General features: G+C 40.7%; 1 protein-coding gene across 16 annotated transcripts in view; it reads right to left on the minus strand.

The window, feature by feature from the left end:
* Window positions 1-27,199, minus strand: part of DNM3 (dynamin 3) — a 157,608-nt gene that overhangs the window by 41,611 nt on the left and 88,798 nt on the right. For 13 of the 16 annotated variants that reach the window (XR_014932546.1, XR_014932545.1, XR_014932544.1 and 10 more), the window contains 2 exons: window positions 20,574-20,683; window positions 10,327-10,438 (listed from right to left, as the gene is read on the minus strand). Coding sequence is in view for 9 of the 16 variants with exons in the window: in XM_085510919.1 (XP_085367045.1) it covers window positions 10,327-10,438; window positions 20,574-20,683 (222 nt within the window). In the remaining 7 variants the exon portion in view is untranslated. The remainder of the gene's footprint in view (window positions 1-10,326; window positions 10,439-20,573; window positions 20,684-27,199) is intronic. The other 3 variants (XR_014932542.1, XR_014932541.1, XR_014932540.1) reach the window with 1 other exon arrangement.

The raw sequence follows: 27,199 nt of genomic DNA on the forward strand, positions 1-27,199 counted from the left end.
TAGAGAGGCATCATGCTGTGACTTACAAAAGAAACTGCACAAATAAGATGGAACTAAATAAGAGAAATGTAATATGGGGCAGAAATCACAGCCCCAGTTGGACAATGCCAGAACTGGTTCTAGGAAAGGAGGATTCTAGCAGAACACTCACCAGACTACAGCAAGCAGCAAAAAATCAACGGTCCACTGGAAACTTACAGAACAAAGCAGAAGACATTCAGTCAGTGCAGACAAAATGCTAACCCTCCAGACACTGATGGGAGTTTTACAATTGACTTCATTGTGCCCACTATTTCACCCATGTTCCAGTCTTTTCACAACCAGTGCTGGTTGCAGTTTGTTTCTGAGCATATGCCTCCACTCACTGGTTTAAGAGGTATAGATATTCTGCACAGCAGTATATAGCAGAGACCACAGAGAAAAACAGTTATGTTTTCAAACTCTTGGAGATGACAAGCATCCGAAAGCAAGGGCCATGATTTCCACCACACCAAGGGCAACACACTGTTGAGGACTGCACACAACAATGCATTTTGCTCTTGGTTAGCTTCCTAAGTTTTAACATCAAAATTAGCAATGAGCCCTGAATTGGAAGCCACTGATCTAGAAGAAAAGTAACCTGACTGACAGGTAAAGGGAAGCATTTTATTTCACATGGGACACTGGTTACTTACTTATGTACAGGGGCATACGTTGACTCATGTACAAATCCAGACAGATAATTTCACATACTTAATCTGAGCTTAGTGGAATATTCAGTGATGTGTCATTTTCTCTTTTAATTGCAAATAATTTGATTAGGAGATGTTAGGATTTAAAAAAAAAAAAAAGAAAAGAAAAGAAAAGGTAAAGGTGAGCCAATAAAGATTACTTTGGGACCAGGAACAACAGTAAGCAAGGCACCAAAGTGAAAGAGAACCACAAACCAAACACCACAGTGTCCAGAGCCAGCTTTTCCTAGGGGCAAAACTCAGTTCTTCAGAAGCAGCACAGTTGGAATAGCAAATGTCCTATGAATCCATCTAACGGGGAAAGGCAGAGAACACCCTGGTCAGTGAAAGGCCACAATGGAACTGGGACAGAGGTGATGCAGGAGTGACCACAGAACAGGAACAAATGACATCATGAGTTACATGAGACAAGAATGCAGTTTCGGAACAGGGAGTTTCACACACAAAGCATTGTGTGAAATTCACTCCACCGGACAGTAATTATAACCCTACCTCTATCAAAAGAAAGATGGGATAGGCTGAACAAATCCAGGACAAAACTGTGCATCAGAAAAGACACTGCGTATCTTTGCTTTTGTCCAAAACAGAATGACAGAAAACAGCATTCAGTTTCTCTTGATCGTCTTCTTTTCTCTTACAAATGAGAGAAAAAGAAGGACCTGGCTGTTCACCAGCTGCCCTCCACCCTCCTGTCCAATGACTACATTTCCTGTTAGACTGTAAATGCTATGGAAGTGAGTTCGGTGACATTCTTGGCAGAAAAAAACTCACATTTGTATTTAGACCCAACTACTTTTTTAAAAAGCTGCTGCTACTCAGGAGCAGATTTTTGCACAGGAACTGACTTGGAGAACAACAAAAAAGTAGTTCTGGTCTTGTGATATCTGAGTGCATTTCCCTTTCTGTTCGGTTCTGCACATGGGTGACACAGTGGTGCTGCACTAAAGGGCTATGAAGGCAACGTGACCTTCCAGTCATGGCCATCCTGGGGGCACAGTCACCCAGCCTGGAGTCTCAAAGAACTCTGTAGGTCTGAGTGGTTCAGTGCAGCCCAGAAGCGCTCTGCAATACCAGCCAACAATTAGCACTCATTGACCAGTTCTAGGAAAGGATCTGCAGGAGCTGGCTTTCTTTACTGCCTTCCCCGGGGCAGATCTCACTCTCTTTTCAATAGGAATTCACGTCCAGAACAAGGCCTACACTGGAAATTTCACAGCCAGAAAGTTTTCACCTTTCACTACAGCTTCAATAAAATCCTTCATTAGAGTGGAAGCGGTGCAAAAATGAGCTGCACCATAAAACACGAAGAATTTAAACATATTTTCCATGTGCAGATGCCTTGTGGAAAGCAAAGAGCCCACCACGAAGACAGTGCAAAAATAATAATAATTAAAAATATCTGCTCGTTTCTAAATTTCCTGGAGCTTGCTTAATGTCAGCAGGTTCATTTAATAGCAGAAATGTAAAACCATGACAGCTATTGAACGGCTGACCCCTGACACAGGCAGTTACCAGTTTGCTGGGACTGGTTTTGAATCCTTCAGTTCGCAAGGCTGCGTTTTGTTACAGTCAGTACAACTGATGCGGTGCTCTGGATCTCTTTCTCCCTTCTACATTATTAACTCTCCTGTGCCAACAATTATTTTACTCTTAGAGAACATACAAGTGGGCTGCTCTGTTTTTCAGGGAACAGCCTCCAGGTTTGGTCGAAGTAGTAAATATTTAGAAGGATGAATTTTATGGAAGCGTTTTCACATTCATGAAAGCGTAAGGCAGCACGGAAGGCACTGACAAACAGCCATTTCCTTTTCTCCCTCTGCTTTGGACTGCTGCTGACCCAGCGCATGCACGCACACTCGCTCCGCTCCGTTACACCGTCACTTCATTGCACAACTCAATTCATCTGCTTGAAGCAATGTCTGAAGTACCGTCTATAAAATTATGGCATTTGTCCCACTTTAAAAAATTATTGTAACACTTCTTCATTTGAAAGTTATTTTTAAACCTCCTTGGCCTGGAGCCAATTTTAGTCATAACTGAAGTGGATTCTTTTCCTAGAATTCAGTGCCTTCCTTTCCTAGAATATAGTTGTCTGGGTGTTGTTTTTTCTAAGTTAAAAAAAAAAAACAACAAAAAACAGAAAATGCACAGTTTTCATTTCCATCTACACTGCATTCCCTCTGACACTGTTCAGCTTACTGCTGCACAACAAACACAAGCAAGACTTTACTTAGTTTAGCTCAGGACCTTAACTCCAACACCAACCTCAGCAGTCTTGCAGTCCTGGAGCAGAGGCACTGACTCTCAGTTTGAGCCTGGCTGGGAACGTCACCACGGCCTGAGTCAGAGCGTGATGACCAGGTAAGTGCAGACACTTCAGAAACACAGCTGGATTTGGTAAAGAAAGCATCATAGCCCTGTGCAAAGAGGCACATGGCTTCTGGTGTAGCATCTGCATAGAAATTTCAATAGCCAAGTGTGAAATAGATGAACTGAGAGAGCTGTTGTCATACACCTAGGTAGGATGAGTACCTTGACTCCACTCACCCTAAGTTCCCACTTTCCAAGGCTGTCTCAAGAGGGAGTAGGACATCTGGTCTTCTTAATGAAGTAGCTGATCTGGAATCCGACTTCAGTAAAACTACTCCCACCCGTTTCCCCCTCCCCCTCCCGAAAAAGAGACTTGAAACTAAGCAATTAATATGTCACCAAGAAGTATTTTAAGCAATAACATGCAAACTGACCTGGCAGCAAGATTATTTTCCTTTTCTTTTCAAAGGAAATACTGTTTTTCTCAGGAGAAAATTCAGCTAAATTATACTAAGTGACTTTGTGTTAGGTGAATGCTCATATGCTCAGTGTTATCCACGCTAAGACAATTCCACTAACCAGGATGCAAATGCATTATTTAGACGAGTCAGTTCTATGTGCTTTGTAAAGGGTATAGCAAGCACGGCAACACAAAATAGTTAGGAAAACCTTGCCCACAAAACACAGTTTAATCAGATCTTCTATTTGCCTTGGTTGAAATTTCACAAGAATGATCTCCGTTTCAAAGTGCTTGATAGTTCAAATTAAGCAGAAGCGATTGGATAATTCAGGGTTCAAGGATGATAAAAAGGGCGAGCTCTTTAATGTAAAGAGAGCTACTTTGGGTTTTTGGGGCTTTTTTTTGTGTGTGTGTATGTTTTATTTTTGCTAGTTTGTCCCATGGGGTTTGGGATGAGAATTTCAGTAGGACATGGCATCTAAGTTAATCTTCTACCCTAACAGTGTTGGGCATGTAATGAAAACTGCCTACATGAGAATGTTGTAGGCTTTGTCGCTGTTGTTATTTTCAAACAGCAGGCTCTGGAGAGTCGGTGTTTTATGCTTTTGTTTTTAAACAAGGGTGATGAAAATGCACAGGGGAGGAAGCAAATTCACAGAAATGGATTAAGACACTGACTCAGTGTCTTCAGCATCTGGACCAAAGCTACAAGCAGCTTCCCAGTGCTCTGTACAGCTTGGCACAACGCTCTACTCATCCTGCCTCTGCACAGGACTGCAGAGCAGAGCTCCATTTTAACTTTAGGAAGACATGGCTTGCCAACATGTGCTTGCTGAATGAGGTAGGTCTCCATTACCTCATTCTGAACGACCCCTTTTACAGATCTTATCCAACAAAGTGTTTGAAGATATATTTATTTTTAACCACGTGAGAAATCTCACCTACAGTAATGATTGTGCAACAATAAAAAGTAAAAATAAAAATGATTAGTAGTCCACTGATGACCATAAACCCTGTTCTTTTTCCTCCCCCTGCTTTTTCTTAAGACCTCATTACTCCAATGTTTATTTTTACTTTGCAAATTTAAGAGGCAAAGCTAAGGGCAGTACCCATTCAGGTTGTGCGGGTGGTTACGGAATCTTTCCACATGATATGAGACAGTGTGAAAGCCCTAGCAGGTAATAATAATAGGAGTTTTAAAGCCTTGCTAGGTAACCAAGTAAATGCATACCAGGACAGTAAGGAAGGATTCTGCAGCTTTGAAAACCACCATGATCCACAGTCTGCAGGTCCTCTCTTCTCCCAGCCCCACCTCAGATTATCTTACCACCTCTCAGGTGTACCCATGTCCCATACAGCTAGGTACAGAAATCTCAAAGATGTCTGTAGGCTTTGAGCCACTGCAGGCAGCTGCAGGTTAGTTCTGCCTGCCTAACTGGGATTCATAACCTCACAGAGACACAGAATCATATAATGGCTTGGGCCAGATGGGACCTTTAAGATCATCGAGTCCCAGCCCCCCTGAGTATGAGCAACTCATGTGAAAGAAGGGAGGGGACGCAGATGAGGATACAGTGATCCCCACAAGGATCTGTGTTCCAAGATTAAGATGAGCGTGGCTGTCATGGAGATTTGTTTTGGAATTACCTTCTGGCTGGCATCCCATGGCCAGAGGTGGAATATCTGTGAACGTACAGCAAAAATCACCCATTGCTCATGGCAGAAGGAGAGCTAACAGATCCAACAAGCCTCAGATTTCACAGGTTTCTCCTATACATGCTTAAATCTATCCTATCTTTTGCTAGCAATTTAACTCAACGTCAGATACTACTACTGGTCCTCCCTCCCTGGAAGTGCCCCACAGCTCAGGTCACTGGAGAACAGCGCTTGTCCACATGCATCCTGACCCCTGTTTCTGGTAGCCCCGAGAGATCTCTGGTGCCCCATCTCACTTGACAGAGCATCTACAGTCTAACTCCTCTCATCAGGAGATCAGCTCCGTATCCAACATAGCAGCAAAGCCTTAAGTCAGCATATCGTAAAGCAACATTATAAACATTACCTTGATATTTCAGTGTACACAGTTAACATTTACATTTCACACCACCTCCTGCATAAAGTCCCTCTCTCTATGCCACCAATTCTTAACCCTTCACCACCCGACAGGCAAGCCAATAAAATACAACAGTTTGTGTGCTTCTGAGCCCAGTTAATATGGAGACAGTTGCAGACAAAAAGTGATACAAATAACAAAATTAAAAGCAGACAAACTCTCAGATCTTCAGACCATTTTAAGTGCACCCGGGTCTTTCCCAAATAGCCCAGAAATGCTAGAAGCTCACACTGAGATGCTACAAGCAATATTTCAGGGGACAGTTTCACCATTTGCTATGAAGCATCCTATGATGCTCCAGATACATCCTCCTAAGGGTTAATGTCAAAACGGGAAAGAAAAAAAAAAAATATGCAAAAGCTGTGTAAATTCTTTCTGTAGCATGACAAACTCCCTTTGCATCGTGTTCCAAAGTGTGAGATGTGAAATTTCCATTCTTAAGCTTAGTAAAAATGGCAGAAAAAGTACACACCATGGGAACTACTTGATTATGAGTTTATCAGATCAACATCAGAAGAACTATCTTTTCATGTGCTGCTCAGTTTCAGAAAACCTACCATGCATATTTCGGTTCTCTCTCTCCACACCCCACACCCTTCTGCTGCTGTCCAGCTGGAACCCATCAAGGGTCTAGAAGCCAAGTCAAATGTTGACCCCACCCTCCTCCATCCATTTTAAGGCACCTTCAAAGCCACTACACTGATCTAGTTCAGCTTAGCCAACAACGCCAGCAAATCTGTTATTTAAGACTTTAGTGCCGGGTTTTTATAACTGCCCATTAATACAAGCTTTGATGTATGGTCAAAAAATCCAGCTGTAATGAGTTTCATCAGACTGTAGCAACCTTTCCTCAGAAGGTCTTTATTGCTATACCTTCATAATCTTCGGTCCCAATACTGTTTTATAGTATCATTCCCACTGAACTGCCTTAAAAACAACACTTGGCATCACTTAACATATCGCCTTCCACAAAATTAAAATACAAAGATCTGTTCATAGCTTCATAGAATACATTTTTGCACCTACATTTCTTATTAGTAAGAAGCTAGCAGTTTCCTCTTAGGAGTATGCAGGCAACAACTGTGTGAAACAAAAGATAAAGTGATTCTTATGACAAAACTCTTTAGACAGGATACAGAAGGATTTTGTAAAAGGACAAAGAACTTACTTTGTTGTTCCCCTATGCAAGATGCAGCAGAGAGGAAAGAGGAAAAAAAGAAATATTAGATACATATATTTTACATACATTCAGCCTGACTTGTACAGTTCTGGAAGAAGCTCAAACCAAATGAACTGACTCAAAGTACCGAATCCTTTAGTCAGGCAGCTTCCAAGGGAGCACAGGACATTCACAAAGGACTTGAAATGGTCAGCAAAGCTGCAAATTCACACTGCTTTTCAAAATTTGCTCTCTACACAAACACCCAGGTTCCACTTTTGCTTCCTCCTGTGTAAATTAGGAGCAGCTCTGGGGAAGTTGGTGGACACTAAAACAAGGGCCAGGGAAACGAGGCTCAGAATGATCTAGGGATGGGACCAAAGCCAGAGGGATTTTCGTGCATTGGTAATACTGAGCTTCCAGTACGCAAAGGAACCACTAAATATGTCTGCATACCCTTTCATGACAGCCACTCCCTGAAACATGCCAATGAATGGAAAGTTTCACGATCCAATGCTTTTAAAAAGCAAATATTGTACATTTAGATTAGTAATGAAAGTAAGGAGGAGATGGCAGTAGGGGAGAGGGGAAAGGGAATGGATGGTGACAGCCAGGTAAAGTGCGCTGAACAACTTGTGATGAACATCTGTGCTTTCTTTTCTTTTTTCTTTTCTTTTAAATTGCGAGTTTTGCCATGAGCTGGCATGAACAGTGTACATTATACAGAGGGAAGTTGGCCAAAATAAACTCCAGCCCAGAGTTGAGAAATACAGTCTGGAGAGGTTAGTCACAAAGTTGTAGCCATTTCTTAGAAAAGGAGGTTTGGATGCCTCAATACAGAAACCCAGCAGTAAAGTCAGCTGGTAAATGGATATCCTGTTTCAAAGTGAATTGGCCACAGTGTGATTTATATCAAGCAAGCTGCCTTGCATATGGGTTGGAAAACTAAAAACACTGATTCATTGCTATCCGGGTGGCTGTCAAAGCTCATGTCCTGACAAATGCAAACCTCTGGAGAGAGAGGTGACCTGGAAAAGTGCAAAAGAATTCAGGAGCTCAAAGAAAAACTTTGAAGGCTGGTTAAAGATAGTTAACAAGTGAATGAATACGTGAATATACATCTGCACACACAGAGGGACGGGAAACACAGGCAAAAGGAAGCAAGAAAATGGAGGAACGGGGTGTTAGATGGTGTTTAATTTTCAATATTATAATGAGTTTTGTTTAGACACAAAAATAAAATAACAACCTTAGACTTTACTTAGGATATTAAACTAGTACTAGAGTCTTCATTGCAGCAGTGCTAAGTACCAAGCCCAATAACCACTGCCATCATTCAATTTTAAGTAGCACTACTAGAAAAACAACAGAAAAACAAATATTCTTAGTTGAGAGATTTGCTCCTGGTGAGAACCTGAAACAAATCTCTTTAATTCAGTGACAAATTCCTACTTTTCCTTTCACTGCAGAAAGAACCCAACTAGGGGCCAATGCGCTGGGCTTTATATCAGCATTCCCGTATGCGAACAGCAGAGCTGTAAATGAAAGCACACAGCTTAACTTCAGATTCCAGGCGGTGCACACTGCTCTGGCAGTTACAGAAAGCAGGCCAGCCTCACCACTGCAGCACTCCAGGTTTACAGCACTATTAATCTATTTTTCATTTCCAAGCAGCAGTTTTTTTTTTACTTCTGGTGCCAAAATCTTGGATATTCAAAGTTACCAGCTGCAGCTTTTGCATGAAAAAGAACAAGAAGGTCATCCTGTGAAGGGGCTGGGGTACCTCTTTGCGTTTTTAACTCTGGGACTGCAAAGCTGTGAGGAAGGACTGAAGCAAACACAACTTGCTGCCATTTCCTAACAGCATTTCTTGCATGAAAATGGGGTCTCTGAAGCTTTGAAGAAAAGACTGGTGGGCATCTCTAAAACTATTCTATATTACCAAGCAAAGGTGCAGAACTGAGGAGTGTGCATATGATTTTAATGAAAGTTCTGTCGAAGTTCCCCAGTGTACGAGGGTGTTGAAGCTTTTGCTTTACAAAATTCAGAACTTTAACAACAGACTTTCATTACACATTTGAACCTACAGTCATGTACGAGGAAAAAAGGATAAGGGTAGCATGAAGGAAAAACAAAGGGGCAGAACATAAGTTTAGAAATCCAGCTAGCGTGCCCTTTTTATCAATAAAGCATCAGATATACGAATATGGCAAATGTGACAAAGAACACAAGATTCAGTTGGCTGGTTTGACACCACAACCTGAGAAAGAAATCAAAACAATGCAGTATTTTGAATGTAGTGTTTTAATAGATAACCTCTTGTAACTAATCCTTGCAAAATGACTTCTGGTGGTCTTAGATAAGAGCTAATCTACAGGGACGGGCATCCTACCAAAAAGTCATTCAGAATAAAATAGAGTGTCAGATATTTGGTAGGTTTCCTGCTTAACTTGTGTCTGATCTGCTTAAAAAAACCCAACACTGTTATCATAATCACTGGTCATTTCTACAATAACTGGAGAAGCCCAGAGTTGAACTACTCTGACTTAGCTTTTGTTGGTAGCCTTGATACTCTTTTCTATAGAGTACAATGAGTATTGCCTGTGTGCGTAAATAGCTGCAGGAAGAGATGCAGAGAGAACCCTGATACTGACTGAATCCCATGGGAGTTGTGGCACTTTTGAGAAAAAGCTGTGGTTTCTGTAGGTTTGCCATGGCTAATAAAGGCCTTTTAAAATCAAAACCTTATCTGTAAAATGGAGTAGCCAGAACTCGAATGGTCTTTAAGCAGCCTCACTGCTCAGGACCAAGGTTTTGTTCTGGTTCTGATGTTACCGTCCACACTGCCACGGCCTCAGCTATGCAGGCAACTGAAGGAGCTGGACTTCAGGGACCGAGCCAACTCCCTCATTCCAGACTTATGTAAATGAGAAAACACTAAATGACCAAGTCCAAAAAGTACAAAATGGGAGTTGGGCATATTCCATTTCCCAATGTGTTCCTTTTACTGTCTCTTCTGTTTCATTTAGAGGCTCTTTTTTTTTTTTTTTTTTTTTTTTTTTTTTCCTTTTGGCTGCTTCCTGTTCAATTTTTTTCACATGATTACATGATTAGCACAGTAAAACTGTCTTTGGAAAGGCTTAGCACGTGTTCCATACACAAAAACATGAAAACATGCAATGATTCAGTAAAATAAATATACGTAATTGCCTGGAATGTTTCTGTCAGTTCTGTAACACAGAGCTTGCAGGAATAAGCTCCTTTCTTTAGAAGATGCTCAGAGAAGCAGTGAAGCTCAGAAATCCTCACTTTGCTAAACGTTCTTCCTAAACTGTTCCAATGAATAACATTTTGGAACTTCTTTTTTTTATTATTTTTAATTGATGCTTGATGCACAGATTAACCATCAATTATTTCGTTATGAATATTCAATGATTACCACATCAGAAGCCAATGAAAAGTCTACAGTTTTGCGAGGTATCTGCAGACGTCGTGTTCTCCCAAATGCCACAATTGTTTTTCTGACTCAAACAGAGCAGCTACTGAAACTTACTGAGGATTTATCAGGATAGACACCAGCTCGCAGCAGGGATGCCTTCCAGCTATCCACCTCCTCTTGGGAGTCACAGGCTAGTTCAAGGAAACGGTAATCCTTGTAAACATTCCTAGAACAAAGAGCAACACACTGTAAAACCAGAATTTTACTACTTTGCATCACGTGCACAGCATTTTAAATGAAAAATCCTTTGGGAACTGAAAGAACTTGGTAATTGTTTTGGACAATAGCATTTATGAGACAGGTGCTTGTTTAATAATTACATGGAGTACTTAAAAATATCTTACAACGCTACATCCCAGCTCTGGAAATAACAATGATCTGAAAGCACCGTGAAACTGCTTCAAATCCATTTTCCAGATATATTTTTTTCCCCAAATGGGGCACATTTAGGAAAAGTGAAACTGTTTTGATACAGAGGAGAAACGTAAGACATTTCAACATGTATATTTTGAATCTGATTGTTGCTGTAACCAATACATATCAGAATAACTAAGGATGCAGCTTTTTCCCATTTTAGGTCCTTCTGATGGATCCTTTTGACTTCAGACACCGTCAGTAAAATGGGAAAAAATACAGTGACAATTAGAGCTTTTTAGGAATTCCTCCAACGTCTTCCATAGTTGTAAGAGAACCAAGATGTGCTTAAATAATACCTGCTGCAGGTAATTAATGTAACTAGATAAATACAAGCATTATGAATAGGGAATCACATAATGGAAGAAAAGAGAAAGAAGGAAAAATACATAATATTAGGAAGGTGGTACTTGTAAATTCTCCAGTAAATAGAACAGATTTTCCCCTTACGGTTTAGCCATTAGTTTCTGAATTCATAGTCTATATACAGACCAGATTGCTATAAATTTGTCAGCCAACAGCCTTTTTAGGAAAGGCCACAAGCTTCGCTGACAAAGGTTATGAAACCACATTTTGCCAGATCTTAAAAGCTGCACAGGAATCGATCTTCCATTGCAACCAGAGTGTTTTCTTTCCTTAGCAAGCTATAGAGAGGGGGGAGCGAAGGGCACCACGAAGGACTCAGAGATTATTTAAGCTTCAAAGCGAGCGGTGACAAGGGGTTCTCATAGCTCCATTACGCAACTAAAGATGTCCTTCCTGCCACATATTTTGAGGGGGAAAAAAGAGTGAACACCCTATAGAGCTTGGGGATTATTATCATCACTGCCTGGACAGATTTCTGTAACATGCAGGGGCTGGTGGGATTTCATCTTCACGTTTCTGGAATACACCTGAAGATGTACTGCTAACTCAGACCAGAGACAGCCTCAGGCACCTCTCAGTGCCAGGCAGGGCAGGATGCCTGCAGTCTCCCTCCTAGGGGAACCAGACAGAGCACGAAGAGGCACTAACGTGTCACATCCCACAGCTCAGGCACATCCACTGGCAGAAGGAATGATTGAAAGCTCCACGTATCTTTTGCTGACTAGAAATCAGAAGTTAAACCATTTACTTCTTTGGCTCCAAATGCACTTACTCTGCCTTAATGCAAAGGATGGCCTGGACAACCTCTTCAGATGCTGTTAGACACCTGAATCTGTGGAACTGAGTCAACATTTACAGAGTAAAAGACTGAAGGAAAACGAATAAACAAACAAAAAAAGAGCAATATGAAATCACTAAAGAAGAAGTGCCTTAATTGATTGTTTTTAGAAACCAAGATAAGTTTTTTGGCTGAGATAACTAAGCAGCTCTAACTCTGAAGGGAAGGGAAGCTGAAATGGTAACAGGGTAGCCTCAGAAAAGATGACTAAAAATAACAATAGAGCACATAAAGACTGTAAAATATAGCGAGATAGGGAAGTTCCAAAAATACTTATCTGCGAGAGCAAAACAACATGACACCAGCTTGTGAAAACATTTCTTCTGGATTGTTATGATATATATTAAACTTCTTGGCATTCTGTGACTTACTACACTAAGCATAGCTGTGTGAGAGGGAATTTTAGCTGGCCGCTTTGAACAGCTGGGAGCTGGTAGTCCAGCACTCCTGTCATCATATGAAGACCCTTCCTAGGCTTAGGGGCACCTGATGAGCAAGCTGCTGGATGTCTCTGGCCTCCTGAGGCCTCTCACTGAGCGCTCCATGACCACTAAAGAGGAACACAGGTTTCTGCTCCCCTTAGCACAGGTAACTGGACACGTGACACCCAAACCAGCCTCCCTGCCATTAGCCTTCTTTGCCTGTTTTTCTTCCAGAAAGGCTGACAGGCACAGAAGCATTTCAAAGGAAAAAAAATTAAAAAGCCAAAGCAACTCCTGAAGAGAGTTTGTCCTTTTACTAGCAGAATCTTACCAAAAAGACCCATACCATTAACATGTTTTACTCATTAGGAATCCACTGGCATCTCATAGAGAGCTGTAAAAACATTCTTGAAAACCATTCAAATTTTCTGTTTTGTTCTCTCTTCCACTTTTAAAAACTGCTGAAGATAATGGCGCAGAAACAGTTACTACTCAATCCTTACCTACTTACTCCATATGGAATACAATGAGATCATGCTCTTACTGTCATCTCCATAGCAGATAAATACTTTAAAGAGTGATATAATACAGGATACCAAGAAGCAAAAATGAACTCTAAAAAATACAAGTCTTGTTGTTATTCAGGCAACTTTAAGGGCCTGTAGAAACAGATACAATACAATAAATGGAATATGCCTAGCAGTAAAATTTGCATGCCACATTTCCCTTGGATATTTAACATTGTTTAAGTTTGAGCACGCAAACAAGGGAGCTGTGTGCAAAGCTACATGCATGTACCACATCTAACCATACTACTTCCTTCTGCAGAGTTCATAACTAAATATCCTGAGTAGTACTTGAAAAATAGATCCCAAGAGGGAAAAATATAAGATTACAATTTATTATCTGCAGGTTTTGTCACACTCTAAATACATATACCTCCAGATATACATTCCAGAAAAATCAAAGCAGAACTGCCCATGGTGATGAACAACCAATTGGACTAAAGGTGCCCAAACCAAATGCAGTGTTCCAAGTAAGGCCACATGGCAGCCTTCACCCCTTTAACCTCTCCCACCGCAGAAGAGTTGTAGTAAGAAAATACAGTAATGGATTAAGGGATTTGAAAGCACTCAATAGGAAACCAAGCAGTGTCAGTAAGACTGAAGAGTGAGCCCAGTTGTGAGATTCCTGTCCCACCAGTTCCAGCTTTGACTTGTCAGCATTGCACATGGAGAGTTCCACCGTCTGTGCAACAGAGCTAGCGGAACCAGGCTCAACAGTGCAATAACAATAAGGACTGAAAATCACAAAGAACTTTCTGGATACCTGCTGTAGTGGAAGCAGTACCAACAGAGTTCCCTCCACAGCAGCTGCATGATGAAACTGCTTGCTATCCGGACAAGTGCTGTATCTCAAGACATACAGCAGTTCTTGCAACTCCTTAACACCAATATAAGGTTAAATATTTATCTCCGACAAGCTTGGAAAGATGTTAAAGGTAACCAGTCTATATACATTACAAATCCTGTTGATACGCAAGCATATAAATAAATGCATGTCCACACATTAACTGTATGCACAGACAGCTTTTTAGACTGAGTTGGATCTGGAACATTTCAGTAGACAAAGCTGTACTGTATGTGCAGGTGTTGGGTTTTTTTTTCTTTTTTTTCTTTTTTTGAGAGAGAGAGAAAAAAAATACAAACCAAGATTAAATGCAAAAGCACTTATTCTTTCCCCTAAACCTCCCTATATATTTATAGGAGGAGACAGAATAGAAATTAGAGAATATCACTGAAATTTTAGGATTGTGCTTATCGGACAATTTGATCATGCAAAGAACACAAAGCACATGGAACTTAAATAGTGACACGGAAGCAAGTGGAACTACTGACGAATAAAGGGCTGTCTTCCTTTACAGGCATTTCAAACACCTGAAATGACTGCATTGCTGAACTTCTTGTCTTTTTAGGAACATGAAAACAGAAGGGAAAACAAACACAAAATGTGGAGCCAAATGCAAATCGGCCTGATTTTATTCCACAATAAATGCAAAAGAATGAATTCTGAGGTATCTTTGAAAATAAGCTTCATATTTAATGACTTAAAATAAGGAGAAAATAACAGAATCCAGACACACCAAACACACATGCATGACAAAGACAACCTTGAATAAAACTCCACAGATATCCCCTGCTTATTCAACCTGCAGCTCCACTGGATATATTCTGCTTCTTTGACCTACTCTTAGTTTGCCATTTTAAACACTTACAATTCCACAACGTCTGGCTTGACTATATGCACTATTTTTCTTATAAGAAAGCTCTACTAAAGGCCCCATAAATCATATATTTTAAAGAAATGAAGCTGACCATCTGCTATGAGTTAACTGCAGTGACTAACATTTTCTATCAAGGCATGCCATTCCAGATCAGCACAATGTGAATGTTAATTAAAATTAATTACACATGTCTCTGAAGATGTTTTTCTTAATATCCAGAAAAGCCAAAGAGACCATCTCTGAGACAATGTCGAGAAATAACAGCATTGAAGGATTTTACCATTAACTCATAGAAGTGATCTCCCAAAAGTACAGCCATGTCTTCAAGTTCACACACCCAAATACAGACACAAATGAATTTAAGGTGAAAATGGATCGAAGATGTGCTGATTAGCATACAGCCAATCCTTAACAATCAAATGTCTCAATTTCTATATGAAAAACAGAAGAGAAATGTGGCCAGAGCTAGCACCATGAAGGGCAACATCTGCCGTGGTAACAGTAAATGGCACAAAAATACTCCATAACTCCATAGACAAGAAGGCTTGATCATTTTTGTAGTAGGGGATGAAAGGCTGATTCGGAACCTGCCTTGAGGGCCACACAGATGCAAAAGCAGCTCCCAGCTGTCAGAGCCCCACCACATACCTCTGCTTCCACAGATGTGGCACTGATGCACATTCTGGGTCACACTGAGAAAGGAAGGAGAACTTATCCTGCAAGCTGAGTCAAGTTCACCAGCCATGAGTTGGCCCGTGCTTACAGCACCTGTCTTTCTGCTGGAAGATCCTACACAATCTCTCACGGAATTTTCTTGGAGTGTAACTCACATATAAGATATGGGTTTGCCATTTAAGATTCTTTCCCCGAGAGCCCCTTTTTGCTCCTTAATGCCAGTTTCAGACCACCTGTCTACCATCCTGTAAGATAAATATTGTGCAAAGAATTCTTGTCAGTAACGACAAAAATGAAATATCCCAGAATTATTATTATTATTTTAATGGAATGTAGGTGGGGCACTAAGAGTAGCTATCCTTTGTGTTTGTATATTTTTCCCATTCTTAGACATTGTACTCACCAGCAGCTTATAGCTTGTTTACAAATCCCAGCAGCTGTGTGTGTGTGTGTGTGTTGCTTTTAGATATATATATTTTTAATTAAATGGATTTTATTTCTTACTTTTCTAACAGAGAGGACTGTGAATAGCTTACAGTCCAGCTCTTCCTGGGGCTTAGTTTTCTTAGCAATTCAAAAACAGTAACTAACATACATCTCACCATAGGCTTTCTCCTTCAGCCTGGCTTCCATCCAACAGCCCCTCTGACCCGGTCTCCTTTCACTAGTTGCCTTTACTTTGGCTGTTTCCCAATTTCCCCTATATATGGATTGCAGTTAACCATTTGTTGTTTGTAAGAAAGAATTCAGCACTTAAGGTTCTAATGCATCTAGAGAAGAATTATGCTCTATCCCCTTCTAGAGCAAAACTTCGCCAACAACAGGCACACAAAATATACTGCTGTACCTTTCACTTAGTAAACACAGCATTCTTCCCTGGGTCCTACAAGGCAGTACCATTTCTTGGGCAATACAATTCCTGACAGTAAGAGTGTGCTCAAGACACAACAGCTCTATTTCCAGTCCTGTTGTGTTCCCTCCACATTTTCTTTTGACGACTCTCCTCTTTGTATTCATCTGTTTCTCAGATTAAGGATTTGTTTCTCCAATAAAACTGCCCCAGACAGTCAGCCCTCATGCAGAGATGTTAGCTTTGTCACACTGCTTCACAAATACTGAGGAGCATTTCAGTCACAGGAAACTATTCTACTGAAGATAAACAGAACAGTGGTTTAAATGCTTTGCATTCATTTCTCACATCCTCCTGGTATACAGAACCACAGAGTGAAGGAACGTAACAGGTTATATTTCTCGTCAGGATCCCGACTGGAAGGAAATAAGCTGGTTCTACTTCTTTGGCCCCAAAGAAAGAACTGGGTCTGAAGAGGAACAAAGATTCCTGCATAAGAAAGGCAAATGATCCTGAAGGAAGGCACATTTAAAACTACAGTTCTTGTCCCAAACCCCAGTACTTTAATAAAATGCAAATTGGTAAATTTTTATACACGAGGAATAGGCAAAGGATCTGAACTGAAATCCCAAAAGGAAAGGAAATTCCCTGCAATGGGAAGCATTTGTTTGTTCTTGAACTCTGCACAGATCCATCATCCAACTCTCACACATCCATCAGTTTTGACAGCAAAGGTGAATCTGTATGAGCACATGTAATGACAAGAATTTCCTCCATTCTTAGCTCTGCTTCATCAAGTCAATCAGCAGCTATGTCTACACAACTTTGCTAGCGCTTCATCTCCTCATACCAGGAGGAAAAGCCTTACATTGTGTTTTCAAGAGAATCAAAAGCTGACTCCAATCCTTGAGCTTCGTCCCTCTGGGAATACTGGGCAGAACTCACAAGCAGCATCATGGTGTACCTCTCTGCATAGTGAAGACCATCCAGAACTCAAGTCCTTCACAACATTTGCTAATAATCACCGTTCTTAGAGCACAATTACATTCACTATCACTCTCCTTCTTATAAGAGTGAGCAAAAGTACTGTGGAGATAGGAAGAAAGGAGAAAAGGATGGCCTACATAAAATAGCACTCGCTTTCTTGAGAGCCTTAGACACATACTGCTCAATCCTGCGGCCCCATCTCAGTTTCTTAAGATGCAGATTCACATAGACAGACACTGCCTACAGTGATTCTGAAGTCAAAGGACACTTTCTCTAATGTACCTGGCTCTAGTATCCAGTGCAGCTAAGGTAAGTAAGCTAGAGAAGCCCATCTACTAAGGTCTTCCATGACCTTAATAAATTAAGTACATGGGCCCACTCAAAAACTTTGAATAAATCATTAAGCTTGCTGAAAAGCATAACTCTGACATTGCACAACCTTGTTACTTAAGCGACACTCTATCTATTTTGCACAAAGGGTTTTCTTTTTCCTTTTTTCTTTTTTCTTATATATATATATATATATTTGACTTTAATTAGAAAGTAACGAGAAAAGAATTTAATTATTTCACAATGCCGGCTTTTCATAGCTGCACAATCATGTACATTTCATGAGAATTTATCTTCACTGTGAAATCAATCGTCACAGTCTCCATTTACTATACATTACCAAGTCACATTTGATTCCTGTCAGAGAACTGTTGACTCCTGCAGTAAATCAAAATGACAAATACTGTTAAGTTTCCTTCTGCTCTATCCCCTAAACTCCTAACTCAAGATGGTTTTTCCTTCTACACAGTGAAATGAGCGTTTTCCTGGTAACTGTATTTCAGAACTGGAAAGGTTTTCATAAATGGAAAAAATGCAATGCATAATCCAGGAAACTATTGAAATGTACAGTATCAGAAACATATGGCTGTAGCAAAATACCTATGCAGTGAGGGGCTGGGAAGGAAAATGAGAACAAGCTGATTAAAATTCCTCTCCTAAACAGATATTCTTTGAAAATTAAAGTATTTTCAGAGGACATTCAGAAAACTCACAAAATCAAGGAAAAACAAACAAACAAACACCCTACGGATTATGGAAAAAGGAGATACGGAATAATCTCCATGCTATCGTCAGTCAGTCTGGAACAGATGATTTTGCCTTTGTTCTTTAATGATCCACATCTTAAATAGTAAAATGTTTCCATAACCAGAACCCTCCGTGGGCAAACTCAGAAAACTGATTTCTTTCCCAATTACAAGGTTTTAGAAAGAAAGTAGAAACTAAGTTAATCGTTACATGAATTTTGACAAAGCAAACAATATTTGGTGCCCTCTACTCTCAGAAAGCAGATCAATGTATCGGCATAAAATAAAACAACAAGGAAACTCCTCATTTCAACATATTTTTACCACTTTCTTGTTTCAGTTTCCCCAGGAAACTGGGAAAGGGAACATGGTGTCCAGCTGAGGGCTGGATAGCTTTGCTCAACTCGCAGCATCCCACCTTCTGCTGAAACAATCTATGAATTTAGGAGACACTGAAAAGCAAACTGATACTCAGCTTGGTTTGACTGACTTGTGCCAGAAGGCAAATTTGGGGAAATATGACAAAAATCAGTTGCTGCACAATAACTGAGGGGCTGCTGTTGTAATTAGAGTTCAGTAAACATCTCTTCAAGAACAAGTTCTACCTCCTTTTAAGCCGGAGGACCACCTTTGTAAACAGCCTCTCCCAAGGCAGTTATTTTGTCATCTTATCACTCTGCTGTCAAGTCTCAGCATGCCCATATAGACATACGGGTGTTTTTAGAGCAGCCTGCATATGCTGGAGGCTCTACTTGCAGCCCAAATGGGCACGGTTATTACAGACATGGCAAACATTTTAGACATCTGACTTTGAGATCTTTGCTGTCTGGTGTGCATGAAGATGCATGAAAATGTAAATGTGCAATGCTCAAATAAATCCCATAATTGCCAAAGGAAATGCTTGCTTATCTTCAATTTTCATGGCAGTTCAGTGATTGTTATTTAAGATGATGACAGCATTCAAATGTTAGTCAAACAAAAGAGAAACAATGAGGCTAAACTTCACAGATTTCCTATGGAAGGCTGACATCAAGCCACCATGACAGCTACCCTTCCTGACTCAAGTATGTCAGGGCAATGATGGGACGACGGACGAGTCACACATCTATAGCAGAAAATCATAAATACATTAATTCCCAGCATTTGAAGAGACAAGATGAAAAGTTTTGCAAAGTTTGTATCTGTGCTCCAGAAATGCTTGCTGGGAATAAGATTTCAGAGACATGCTTTCAAAGGACATCTCCTGGCAAACAATGTCCACATGTGGGTTAGCTGAGATGTCAGCAAATGCAGGCAAAGCCTCCTTGGGGCAGTTCAGAGCGAGACTCACATTGCGTCCTCATGTTTCTGGAGCCAGCAGAAACTTGACAGCCCAGAAATCCTGTGCTTTGCTTTTGCTTTGCAGGAGGGAGGGGCACTCCTTGCTTCTGAAAGAACTATTTCTGGCCAGTTCAGGAGCAACAACAGCTGGCTCTGTAGGGAGCCACATCCAGCCTTCATCATCTTGAACATCTGAATGTATTGCCTAGCTTTAGTGACTGGAGGGGGATTGGAGGTGAAGGGACTCAGCAGAAAAGAAGAAAACAATGGCACTGATGAATGCTATCACTAGAAGACATTTTACTAATTTTCCTGAAGAAATTACAGAACTTGCATTTCATCTGCTGCAGTGCAATTCCACTTATCTAACTGCAAATGCAGTATTGAATCTGTCAATAAATTAATGAAAATACAGGCCATTTGTATGCCTTCAGGTGGCCTCATGTTATCTGGACTTAGTTGTGCAGTTATCTGAATTGGCTCTGCCCTCTTAGTGGGCTTCCTCAGAGTGACCAATCCCTCAAATCAGAGGGCAGAGTCTGAAAGAAAAGTCTGAAGCAAAACACTACAAAGGAAAGACTCCAGTGAACTGAAAATGAAGAGGATTTTCATTTGTTCTCCATTCAGCTCTATTTAAACCCAAACAAACAATGAAATGACTCTCAAGATTACAGACAAGCAAGTTTTTCCACTGGAGAAAGTGGAAAGCAATGACACTTTGGTGATTTACACCAGTAGAATCTGGTCACAAGGTACAGAAGTCATGAATGTTTTGGTAAGCCTAGGAGACTGCCAAACAAAACACAAATAAGATCAGGAGATGATTATTCAGCCATACAGAAAAACTAAATGACGAATCATGGAGCATTTCACCCCACGAGTGGCCAGGAGGAGGGATACTAACCTTTCAACTCATCATTATGCAACAGCAAAAAAGCAGATAAATCAAAAGGATCAACGTTTTGATCACTCAACACAGTGGAAATAGTAGAACTGCAGTCCCAGTTATTAAAATGCTCAGTCAGATACACCTTAATGTAATTATCTGCCAAAAAGCACATTCTCTTACCTCTGCTCTGTGTTAAACAATGCAAAGATATGTTTGCTAGACATGAAGCTCTTTTCAACATCACGCACTTTCAAGTTGTCCAGAGGAAGCATGTACTTCTTCTCTTTTTCCTAGGAAAAAACAGATCATACCATCACTGTGTAAGAAGACTCAAAGACGTCTGATACCAACATGCTCTGTTCAGTCAGCAGGGTCTTTTAGTACATTTATTATAAGAGTATATCTAAAATGTCTGGCTATATTTCACAGACATAACCACCAAAAAAATGAGATGTCAGACACAGTTGTTTTTCTCTGATCCTATTAAAAAGTTTCCTAACAAAACCAAAAAAGTCCACCGGAAATAAATACGCATCTACATTTATTCTTCTCCCTTCTGAACTCTAAAAAGACGCAGATTTGACCAAAAGGAATCTAACGAGATTCTAATACAGAACACTCCTACCGCGTCCGTGTAGCAACTGGAGTAAGCTGTGATACTAAATTCATCTATTTAGAAGTACTGTTAATTTGGCCGACATTTCATGATCCCTGGGACAGAATTTCTTTCTGCTAGTCAAGCATACAAAATCACAGAAAATCAAATATATACATTTCACACAGACAAAACTGGACTCCACTCTAACCACTATCCATACAATAGGCATTATCTGCTCTCTCCTGCTGTTGTGAACTCTTATTTATTCTCTTGTGTTTCGCACCCTCATTAGCAGCACAGTCTCATTTACAGCAGAGTTGGTACAATTTCACCTTTTCTAAGTTTCTGGGTTCTAGTCACTCTAAATCAAGGACTAGTAACACTAACAAGCTAATTTACAATGTCTGAACAATAAAGTTCTAAGATTGTGAACAATTCCTGTTGTGTTTAGCTTTGTTGAAGTCCTGTTATTGATAGAGAAACCAGGGCAAAACTCTCTGTTCTCCTCTGCTAATACAGTTCATGCTAAGTAGATGTCATTTAAAGACAAGAGGGGCATCACCTGCATCAGAGGATTTATGCACTTGAACTCGTGCAGTGAATACCAATGGTATTCTCCTGAACTTGGTTATTCAATAACCCTATGGAAGAAGTTCAGTTAATCACCAAAGGAAGAAAACTGAGGATTCCTTCATAGTTTCTTACCTGGCATCATGGACTAAGACTGCCTGGCATCCATATGACCATCATTAGAATTAGCTGTGAAATCTAGCACCCATTGCATTTGCTGAAGAACTGAACAGGACACTGCTCAGTAAGAAACATCCATGTGACAACAGTTTATTGTGCTGCAAAACAGTAAAATTCAGCTAGCAATTGTTTTTTCTTTGTACATATTCCCTGGTCACTTCCATAAGAAATATACAACTGTAACTTCCATGCAAAGGACTGGAAGAAGTTCTAGCTGTTCTGCAATGTGTGTGCTGGGAGGGCAGAAGCAATAACACTTGGCTAAGCTTCAGCAGATTGCAAAACTAAATTGGATGGGAATGCATCTACAAGTGAAACTATAAAAATATTACAGGGACGTATCCAACGACGGCTCACTTTCCTAGACAGCTTTATAACAGGCCTCAGTAGAGGAAAAATGCATATTTTCAAAGGTCCTTCTGGCAAAGCTTGGCTACTCCTGTTCTGTCAAATCCAGAGTGGAAGCGTTACATAAAAGTTATCTGATGCATCTTCAAACTGTGTTTAGATCAGCCATCTTAAAAAGTGTACCCAACTAAAGATCACATCTAGCATATTCTACACTCTCCTATCTAATGTGAATTATAGTGAAAGACTCTTTAGTTCTGTTCTCTATAGCTGTTCATATCATCATCATACATCAGTGTTCATATCTATATCCTGCTTAGATTCGATTACATACTGTGCACGTTTGGGTAAGGAAATTGAAGGGAGAGGATAGTGTCACACATCCATTAAATGTTATCACTGAGATAAACAGAACTAAGCAAAGCACATTAGCAATTTGCTAATTAAAAATAATTTAAAAAAAAAAAAAAAAGGAAATAAGTAGTAAATACAACTAAATCTGGAACTTAAAGTATGTGTGGATAAAAAGGAGAAGAGCACCGTCCTCTACCATTGATTTTGATTTGCGTGACCTGTTTTGACATTATAAATCTACCTCTTGGTAGCATTTCACATGTAATGGTGCATTAGCCATTCCATTAGCCCAACTGTTAGTTATGATATGGTGGCATACAACTGTCCTAGCTTATAAATTCAGGAGAAGCCGTATTAACCTGTGAATTAAAAACAAATCATAGCTTTCCATTGAAACCTGGACTAAATTGTAATATAAGTGGCGAGGTGCTGGAACAGACTGCCCAGAGAGGCTGTGGATGCTCTGACCCTGGAGGGGTTCAAGGCCAGGTTGGATGGGGCCACGGGCAACATGACTGGGTTGGAACTGGATGACCCTCAAAGTCACTTCCAACCCAAACTATTCTATGACTCTACAAATCACTTATGATTCTATTACCAGAAATGTGAATGCTTTAGATGAAGAGCTTGTTCAGACAGACACTATTTACTGATAAACCAAGCAACAGATGAGTAAAAATAGCACCCAGTGAAAAAACTACACCAAGAATCGGATTGTCTATTCAGAAGTAGGAAAGTTTTATAAATGTTTGGTGCCAAACTGTGAGAAAGTGTTTGTTCTGTCGCCACCAGGAAAAAGGAAATGCCTATTGAAGGCTAAGAAGTGGTTGGTATTTATTTACATGGCCTCCTACCCACATGCTGAGACAGAGCAGTTTCCAAGAAAGGGAAATCATAGGGTGCCTGTGCCTGGAATTCTAACAGAGACAGTATGTCACACATGAGAGATCAGACCTAAATGTTGCCTAATTCCAGGAGAGTATTACTGCAATATTCAGGCATGGCAGCAAAACTCAAAGCTTTTTTTTTTTTTTTTTTTTTTCCTAAACATTTAGAAATGTATCTGTATAAAACTGTGTGAGCTAATTTAATGTAAGATGAATATAACAACATTTCAGCCTCAGCTCAATTAATACTGTGTTACGGAAGGCCAAAAATCTCCAGCCAGGACTGTATCTGTGAAGCTGACAGCATAGAAAATAGGGAATGTACGAAACCAGAGAGGAATGGGGCTAGGCACACTTCTACAAGTGACGACATGCACATAGCTGTGGGTCCAGTTTGTCCCCTCAGCATTTGTTCTTCTTTATTTATAGATTTTTATTTTTATAATGGGGCAGAGAACTTAAGCATGACATGAGGGGAAAAATGAAGCGTGACATGAAGGGAAAAACCAGCACATGCTGATCTCATGTACAGGCTTTGCTTCTCTTTTTCCTATACAGTGTAGAGGAGCAGAGGGAAAAAGTGGGAGGCAGCACAGCCCATTCCTGTCTCTCTGACATTAAAAAAAAAGAAAAAAGCCTATAATGCACCTTAGAAAAACAAACCAACCTGCAAGCCTGCAAGGCCTTCCGACTCTTGAGACCATGTTTCACCACCCTTGGGCATAAGTAGCACTCACGTCCTTAATGGACTGGTTCTCTCCTGCACTCTGACAGGCAAATAGGCTGCCAGGAACTGACAGCATGATGTAAATATGCCATATTACAACTGCCCCTTCCTTCTCCAGTGTTTAAATGTACTAAAAATAAATACTGCTGAAGTCCAAGATGGCACAAGGGATGCAAAAAATACTAAAGCAGCTCCCCTCCCCCAGCCATATTCCAGCCAGTACTTCCCACCTAATGAACTTCATTTTCTTTTCAGCCGGAGACACAAATGATGCACAACTGCATTCCCCCGCATTTCTGCTTCTGCAGCTTTGTAGGTTCTGTCAGACCAGCAGAAGAAACCTTGGATGCAATTTTCACAGATATTGATTTACTTCCTCATCTTCCAGTTATCAAAGTGCATTATCATTTCTCACTTCAGGATGGTTACTACACAACAGTGTGCAGGACAAAACACACTCCCTGTCTTACAGTGGCTTAAACTCATAAACTGAGGAAGGACAGATTTGAATGGAGGTCTGTGAGCAGCAGACAAAATGGTCAATGCTTGTATTTGGTTTACCCCACCAGCACTGCACTGCTCTCTGCATTAGGTTCTCCCTCAGCATATCACACCTACCTCTCACCTGACCTCGTGGTCATGGTCTTTAGGAGCAGCTGGTGATGGCAGGCCATGATTAAGGAATCCTGTAAGCAGGGTGCTAATGCATCTCGGTGAACACCAAGGCCAAGCAACTGCTTGGCAAAGCAGTTAAGCAGCAGAGACACAAAAGAACAGCTAAATTATGTTCTACAGCACTGTACTCTTGGATAGCTGGATCATTACCCCACTTTACAGACAGGAACAGGCACAAGAAGTGGTGGCTAGTGAACCTGCTGTGCCAGGGTGATCTGTATTAAAGAACAAATATGAACAAAAAAAGTGCAAGGAAATGCTGGTGATGTGCTGAAAATACACCTACGTAATCTTGAAATGGCAGAGACTTATTTACATATATAGGAGATGCACACATTGCCAGCACAGAAAGGAGCACTCTGAGTGATTTGATAAGAATGCAAACTAAGAGTTTCAAAGCAACTTTCACAGAATTTAAATCTATTTCCAGGAGTTACCTGCATTCTAACATTAACTATCCCCAAGAGCATTTTACTGTCCTTCTGTTTCAGTTTATTTTTCTCAGTTTAATAAGCCATACCGCATCTTCACAACATCTTTGCTTGACCACACTTGGCTTTACAGCATGCCCTGAAAAATGAAGTATAAGATACTTCTTATAAGATACAGCTGTAGGAAACGTAACTCTGAAGTGTCTATAAAACAAAGAAGGAGCTTCTTGAACAGAAGAGCAAAGCATCCATAAATTTTCTACCATAGTTACAGAAAACACAGCAAAAGAACACTTAGTGAACTGCAGATGATAAAACCGTGTTCCTTCTACCTATGCACTCCTCCCTGCAGCCTTCCACACTCAGCCCCTACATGGTTTTAGAGATTGATGATAAAGCACTGAAATCAAGTACTTCTCCAACATTTTCTTTCCTTTGACCACTGAAACCAGATCGGTTTTAACCACCATGCAGATCATCTTTTCCAAGAAAGAACCACATACTTAGCAGCATTTTCGACACAGCCAGCTGACTTCTGTTGAATAAAAGGATGTTTTTTCTTTTAAATTTCCTGTTGCAGCTGCTGAGAGTTTGCCCCCATAGATCCCAATTCTTCAATGATGTCAGCCGCCCAGGCATCAAGAAGCATTATCATATATATACGAATGATTCCCTAAGTGCTCAAGCAGAAGTTTTCAGGCAAAAAATGAAAAACAGTTCATGCATCTCCTCTCATCCCACCCTCCAACCCCTCCCCGCTGCCTTCCAGACCCCTCTGCAGGCAGGCAGACTGTTCCCATGCCCATTCTGATGGCAGTGTGTGCCTGGGGACTCTCTAACTTTGCCACACCACAATGGATGTACCTTATGTAGAGAGCAATATTACCACCTGTATCTACACTGACATGAATAACTGAGTATTAGAAAACTTCCACATACTTGAGGAAAAGATGTAACTGTACAATAGAAAGCAGGCATCAGTTCGAGCCACTGCACCTCCACTCCTCTGTGCCAATAACACCAGGAGACACTTGCATGAATAGTGCTCAAGAGTTTATGAAACTTTTGTGAAACTCTTTATCATCAGAAGACCACAACTGAAGTGAGCAGAATGACCTCTGGATGATCCCGCTTGCTCTGTCTCCTCCAGCCCTCTTCCTACAAACCTGATCTCCCCCACAGGGTGAATATCTTGCTGTCCCGAGGGACCATAAGCCCCAGCACATGCTGCAATGCAGCAACACACTAAAAGCCCTCTCTGGACACTAAAAGTTCAGCCCATCCAGACTGCTAGCATGGCATACAACCATCCTCCCAGCAGCCTAATTCCCAGCTCTAGAGTTCTTCTGCCATTCTTCTCATCCCTCCCCTTATCCCCTATGGAGGGTAACTGCATCCCTTTCTATTGATGCAGACCCTGAATGGCTGGATCGAAAATAAAAATTGCAGTTCTTTCACTGGTACTCCCTGTGCCTTCCCATAATCAGTGCATCCAACACAAGTATAACAGTTTTGGGAATACGGAACAACTTCAACATGATTCAAGATTGCTGCTCTTCAAAAGAGGTGTTTGTTCTCACAGGTGGAAGGTCTTTCACTGGTCTGTGGCAGGTAATGTGCTCTCAGTGAAAGGATCAATCCAAGAAAGCGCCTGATGAAGAGGAAATCTCTGTTTAGCTCATATTAGTTAGAATCTTGAAAGGTCATTTTGAATTTGGGAAATCTTGTCTGGGAAAGAAGCCAGCAATTCCTCTGCACTGAAGTGGTGCTGGCATTTCAAATTGAGAGGAAGCCCCGACTGATGAACCAGTTAACAGTCTGGAAAAATTCTGCTTGGATGTGTCTTAGTGACTGCTCAGAAGGGGGGGCGGGGAAGAATATGCTGACCTTTCTATCCCTTGTAATGAAGCCTGCTTGTGACAGCTTGTTTTTCTCTACTGGTGCTCAAGTTCGTATTTTTCTCTCCTCGTCTACTGCAGACCATCCATCAGTCACAGTGCTTTGGGTGAGCAATAGCACAGGCTGGAGGGCTCTGC

This window comes from Coturnix japonica, chromosome 11 (assembly GCF_054131305.1).
Source record: "Coturnix japonica strain WE chromosome 11, WE-NBRP24, whole genome shotgun sequence".
Lineage (NCBI taxonomy): Eukaryota > Metazoa > Chordata > Aves > Galliformes > Phasianidae > Coturnix > Coturnix japonica.